Source organism: Gaeumannomyces tritici (genome assembly GCF_000145635.1).
Source record: "Gaeumannomyces tritici R3-111a-1 unplaced genomic scaffold supercont2.43, whole genome shotgun sequence".
NCBI lineage: Eukaryota > Fungi > Ascomycota > Sordariomycetes > Magnaporthales > Magnaporthaceae > Gaeumannomyces > Gaeumannomyces tritici.
The window spans coordinates 1-6,401 of record NW_008804587.1 but is presented as its reverse complement, the minus strand read 5'-3'; the positions used below and the strand labels follow the sequence as shown (position 1 = coordinate 6,401).

General features: G+C 57.6%; 1 protein-coding gene across 1 annotated transcript in view; it reads left to right on the top strand.

Annotated features, from left to right (window-relative positions):
- Nucleotides 1-280, top strand: part of GGTG_13738 (TPR repeat-containing protein) — a gene marked incomplete at both ends in the record, with an annotated part of 3,233 nt that extends 2,953 nt beyond the window's left edge. Inside the window, one exon of the mRNA XM_009231656.1 lies at nucleotides 105-280. Within this exon, the coding sequence (XP_009229920.1) occupies nucleotides 105-280 (176 nt within the window). The remainder of the gene's footprint in view (nucleotides 1-104) is intronic.
- Between the last annotated feature and the right edge of the window lie 6,121 nt (nucleotides 281-6,401).

Below are 6,401 nucleotides of genomic sequence, written 5' to 3'. Positions count from 1 at the left end.
GCCCTCGGCCGCCGCCGGGGCCGCCGCTGCGGGCGACGCGCCCAAGCCCAGGGGCGACTGGCGCCTGGAGCGGGGCGCGTGGGACGAGGTGGTGGCGAGGACAGACGAGCTCGTGTCCATGCTCGAAAACTACGGGCCAGACGTCGAGGCCGTCGGGGCCAGGTGGAGGGGCAAGGCGCGCACCGCGGTGCGCAGCGTCATGGGCAAGGCCAAGGAGAACTGGGAGGGAAGCGAGGGGTGGAAGGAGTTGGAGCGGCTGCTCGAGGGGCTCCAGTCGTAAGCATTCGGCACGCGGCTTGCTACCCGGCAGCCAAACGGGGCATTTCATCTCGCTGCCTATGGACACGCCCTGTCTCATTCCCTTCCTCTCCATGGCATCAACATGTCTACCAGCTACGGTGGGGTCACGGGCGTCCACGCGTCGTGTGGATACCATCTGTGTGCTCCTTTCTTTTTTGTTTGTATTTCGCCAAAAGCAACAATGGAATTTGTCCAAAGGGGCTTGTTTTGTTTCTCGCCCATTCCATGTGCTCGACGAGAAACACGGCAGGCATGCGAGCTTTTGAGACCCAGCCACCGCAAACTTTGGTCTCCCCCGACACCCCTTGGATGTCTCAGGCCATTCACTCCACGCGTGGGCTGTAGAGGAGAGACGGTGGGAGAGAGAGAGAGTGTGTGTGTGAGAGAGAGAGAGATAGTAGAGAAGCGTGGTTGCGAATCCATCTTGAGCGTGGCCATCAGGGCCGTCACACACGATGAGACCACCCAAAGGAGAATCAACGACGCAAGGGGCCGTGATTCTCGACATCCTCCATGGCGGCGTGTGAGCCCTGGCCCGCAAGCTCTGGCGGGCCTGGCGCAACGTTGGACCTCGTCTAATAAAGCCCCCTCAGGCGCGCTTGGCATGCTCCCCACGTGCTACTTGACAAGCCAAGATGGCCCTCCGCCTTTGGCTGACGGTTTCATTAGCGGGTCGATATCCTCTATATCGTTGACGTTTTAAGTCGTCGCCACGCACGCACACACGCATACGACACGACCTAAATTGCTTGTCTTTTTTTTTTCCCCTCCTCACATCGCGCCCCTCGTCAACGTCAATAGGTCCCCGCGGTACGATTGTGGCGACTACGCAAGGTCTCGGCCTCGACGGGTTGGCGGATGTACCGAATAGGGCGGGTATATCAAACATGGCGTCGGTACGTATGCGACGAGGGCGTGTGTGCTTTTTTTTTCTCTCCCTCCCTTCGACGGTATCACGATCGTAGATGTGGTACCAAACTCCAACACTGCCGCACACGACTGGAGGGGGGGGGGTGAGGGGCCAGAACACTCACTCGTCCGGTGAGAGTCACACACATATACACACATACATACATACACACGCACACACACCGCCACGGGCAGAAAGAAATAGCAGCAGCAGCGGCGGTTTCGCCGCACACGGCGATGTATCACCAAATAAATAGAACCAACAAAAGGAGGGGGCACAGGGATGGAGGAGGCAGCAGAACGGAGCGAAACTAGCGGGCCACATGCAGACGCCACATGGAACCGCCGCCGCCAATGAGGTGGCCTCGCAGCCGAGAGACCCGGACGGGCGCGTGGCGGCCAGGCGGGCGGGCGGTGCGCCTCCCCTCACATCTAGAGAGTGTGGTTTCAGATGGAGGGGGGGAGCCGGCGGTTCGGCCGGTCCATCTCTGTGCGTGCGTGGTCGTGTGTGAACGTGTGTGCGTGTATGTGTGTGCGTGTGTGTGTGTGTGTGTGTCGCCGTCGCCGGTTTGTTGCTGCTGCAGGCGCGCCGGATGGAGCTAGAGCAAGCGAGCTAATATCTGTGGTCCCCCCATTTCGTGCGATCACTGCATTTTGTTTTTGGGGACGCCCAGGGCATGGTCCCTGGGAGGCCAGTTGTCACCACAATGCCCAACAGCGCGCAGCGGTGGGCATAAGTCCAGTCTGCTATTTTTCTCCTCTGGCGTGCGCATCGTCGATGTGTCCAATCGTCCCCCGTTTCCTCTCCTTCGCCTAGTGTGAGGGAGTCAGATCGTGCGTCCGCGGGCAGCCTGCTGCTGCAATAACCGCACGCCCCCCTTCTATACCTGACACAGCTGTGGCACTGGCAGAGGCCTTTCTGGCCCCCCCTCTCCTTCACCCACACATATGATATAGCAAGCACACTCTATAGTTATACGTCTTGTCCCACCAAGGGCATGGCCAATCGCGAGTGTTCCTCGTTGGATCCGTGGGAACGCCGCCCCCCTCGCTCGACCGCCTCACTCGACGCTATTCGTCCGCCTCGCAGGGATCTACCTTGGGGCGGTACCGCCCGGAGCCCGCAACAGATGATCCCCCTTCCGAGCTTTTCTTTTGCCCGCCAAGATCTCGCTTCTGCACACTCCCTCTGTCGGCAGACCGGAACTGGCGATCACCAACCCTTGCTTTTTCGTCTTTGTTTGTTTGTTTGCTTACCCTCTCGTTTTGGGTTTCTTTGCTTCTCTTCCTGGATGTTTCGCTTGTCACTTTCTCTGTGCGGCTTTTTTTTTTACCTTGTCTCCTTGGCCGGGACCCACGTCGCTTACGCCTTTTCCTACCTCCACTGCCGGACTGCGAAGAACTAATAGCCCAGAACGGCTGGACATGGCTCAAGGCCCCAGCGGGAAGGGAAGGATTCGGGATCTGAACGCGGTGTTTGAAGATTCCCGAAGCCGCAGGTGGATATGCCCAAACTCGCTTTAGCCTTTGTGCTTCTCCAGGCTTGAAACCCAGGTATGCCCTTGTAGCTATCTCCTAGTAGCGATCAGTTAGAAGGATCTTACGGGAAGAATCCAGTGACGGCAGCACTGAAGTCCAGCAGACGTCATAAATCGACAGACGAGGAGACACATGACGGGCAGAATTGTGGCTGATACCTTCACGTCTTGAGAGACTGATAGATCATCCTAGAATCTCCCGTGAGCTGTGTGATATTTGCTCCCTCTCAGAGATGCGTGCCTGCAAGATCACACGTGTGACGTCCCGCTGGACCCCTTTGTCCTCCATTACGTCCTACGCCTCGCGCGAGTGTGAGAGACAGCGTCTCAGCAAAACCGACTGCGGGATATGAGGTGAGATATCCAGGTTCTTGGGAAAATGGGGAGGGTTGAGGGCAAGTTCTGGGCAGTGGCTAAATTGCGGGCGGCTATCTTTCTTGCTGAGATGGGTTCCTTGAACAGCTGTCTTGAGAGATTGAGGAGACGGTAGTTTGATTTCCCCCACTGGACCACTGGTTGACTTTGATCGTCCGCCTAGAACTATTAGAAAGATCAATGGCCCTTTGGAAATGATCGCAAAAGTTCACGGCTCCAGGGATTATTACAGCCAATATATCGTCATGGTTGCAGATACATCGCCAAACAGCACGAGACTCAAAGCTCGGCGCCGCTGATTATCAAAAAGACGCAGGACTCTCAAAATATGATGGGCACAAATGACAGACTTGCTGCTTTCACAATTACGGAAATGAGGTACCCGACGCAAATAAACAAGACGGGGACAGACAGGAATTAGTAAACATGTACTCGCCTCCTCGGCCGGGAAGTTGAAATCTCGGGTATCTTGTTGCGGCTCCGGACATGATCAGAAGGTAGCCAGCCGTGGCCCAGCCAGTCGGTCAAATCATGGCCGTCACGGCGGATGTCCGCCTTGTTGCTCAACACTGGAGCAATCTATTCATCACGGACCTTTGTTCTTTTTAACATGTCGCTTCTGGCTTTTGCACTCAATGCTCAGCCACTCCGACTCCGGCACATGGACTGGCAGACTCGCTCCTATCTAGAGTGAAGACTCGTGATGTATGTAGGACGGTGAGCGTGTTTGCAAGTTTGCTGACTTCACCGCCTCGCATCGGCTCTACCCTCAGTTGTTCTGTTCGCACAAGCACGGGCTAACACCACCATGTAGCTGTGAGCCCGAGTGACCCGCCAGACCCGCTAGCGACGGGCTCACGAGAACTGGCGCACTGAAAACAAAAAAACAAAAAAAACAAAAAAAAACATTACCGCCAATTCGGGAAGCCGGCCAATGCCCGTCCTTCCCCGTCATGGTCCCCCCTTTTCCCTCCCTCTTGTGGCTCCCAGAGATGATGTGGGAAGCCGAGCCAGATCGGGGCCACAAAGAGGGGAGAGATAGGATCGGGCTCTGCCAATCCGGCCCTCGTGTAATTAGGGCGGCCGCTCGCTCGCGTTCCTCACGTATCCATCTCTTTGTGTGAGAACTCAACGTGGGTAACCGACGTGTAAAGAGAGCGACGTAACGTTAACCTATCGTACCATCCCTTGTGCGCAGGCGTCGTGATGCCATCGCTCACCTTCTCTTGCCGGCGGAGAGCGAATGCGAGGAGGGGGGGTGGAGGAGGGAAAAGAAAAGGGCTGGGCAGACGAACTCCGTTTTGTCCGTCTGTTGCCGAAAAGCGGTGGGGACACGGCGGCGGCGGCGGTGGGGGGAGAAGGGGGGGTGTGTGCGGACGTAAGTAGCAAATTGCGGGCTACACTTTCGCTCGCACGCACGAGTATCTCACTTCTACTACTGCTGCCACGGCCTTGTACGAGGGGGTGCATGTCGAGGAGACAAAAGAGACCGCCCTGGTGGAACAAGTCGGCCTGCAGAGGCGCCGTAATGGGGGGGGAAGGGCAAGATATACCGAGGCAGGAGCCGCCGTTGCCCGCCGAACGACGCTGGCCTCCTCCTCCCACCCCAATCTATCCTTAGGCGAGTCGCATAAGTGAGGGCGCAACCGCAGCGCTGCTGTGTAAACACCGGATGATCGGGCTTTCCTCGTGCGGGCAGGCAGTCCCGCCGTAAAAGAAAAAAAAGAAAAGGGCGTGTGCCGCCTTGGAAAGTCTGGGTCGTTGTCGTGTCGCTTTCGCTCCGTGCTTGGCGAGACCGAGGCGCCACCGACGTCGGCTCCCGCTGCGATCCACTGGCTTCCGCCGCTGGGCCAAAAAAAAACCAACCCGACCCACCCCCTACCTTCTCGTCCACGGTGCGGTGCCTCTGAGATGGGAGGGGGCTTTGAAGACAATCAGCAGCAGTGACTAGCCGCCGCGGGAGCTGATGGTCCCGTACCCTCCTTTCATGGACGGTCGTTGGTGACACAGGCCGCGGCTATAATCGTGGAACAAGAGGAGATGGTGTGTAACGCCGATCCGAAGTATCAAGACGGCCCCTCGATCGAGTTGCCGGCGGAGAAAGCAGCGCTGGATTCTGGTCAGAGTGGCGGTAGTAACCATTGCCTCTGCCGGGCCAGGGTCGAATGCCTAGAACTGAGATGATGCCCATGTTATGACCAAGCAAGAGTATCATAATGTCAGCAGCGCGCTGGGGAGTCTTTCTTCCATAGAGAGGCAGAGGGCAAAACCGCCTCTGGGGGCCTGGGGCGCTGCAGGCAGCCTGCTGCTGCCCCCGCCGTGCAACGCTGCTCTTCTTTTTCGCGTCTTACGGACGTAACCAGAGCTAACCCCGATCCGGGGGGCCAAGGAGTGGCCCAAGGAATGCAATGCGGTGATATGGCCCTCGGGTCAATGACTGGACGAACGCCCGCATTGCTGCAGGATCTCTGTCGGTATCTTCCCCATTCGCGATGGCGTGCGCCAGCGCCCGGATAGCCGCAGATGTACACGTCTGTCGACTGGGTCCTCTAGGCACGGCTGGGACGAATGCTGGGACGAATGCTGGGCCATGGACTTGGGCACGCTGTGTGAGTGGATTAACCGAGCCCCAATAATTGACAATATGCAATCGTGCAGTCCACGAAAGACGTGGGGAATCGCACGAGTGTACACAGTCAGACGGCTGCATTAGTCGTGGTTTATGGGGCTACAGACCCAGCCGTCCTTCCTCCTCTCGCCCTTCCCCTCAGCCGGGCTGGATTGCCGGAGGAGCAGGAGGCATTCGCCCACGGATGGGTGTCAAGGCATGCCAGCCGGTACGGCCGTTGCCTCACCGGAGACCCGGGTGACCGGTATAAGTTTAGAACAACAGGAAGGGGTTGTGACTTTCCCCGGCTGTTTGGGCAATCGGCCGGTTTTTGCCGTTTTCCTTCTCGCAGACCCTTTTGGAAACCCATGCGAGGCCTCTTGTTCCAGCCCTTTCTATTCTCCCTGACCTCTTCTGATCGGCAGTCGAGTCTCGACTCTTGTGTTACAGCATGGCCTTGTGAGCGGCGCCCCAAGGACAAGTTGACAACGCATTCTTTGTTGTTCCCGCACACAGCGTGATACAGCCGGCGGGGACGCAATGCTCCAAAGTGGGATTTGCAAGGGAAAAGAGGCATGGTGTTGTGTTATGTGGCGTGGATGATGGTTGGTGAATTGGCGGCACGTCAGCACTTGCTGCAAGGTTTTATGGCTTCCACAAGACTCTTGGGC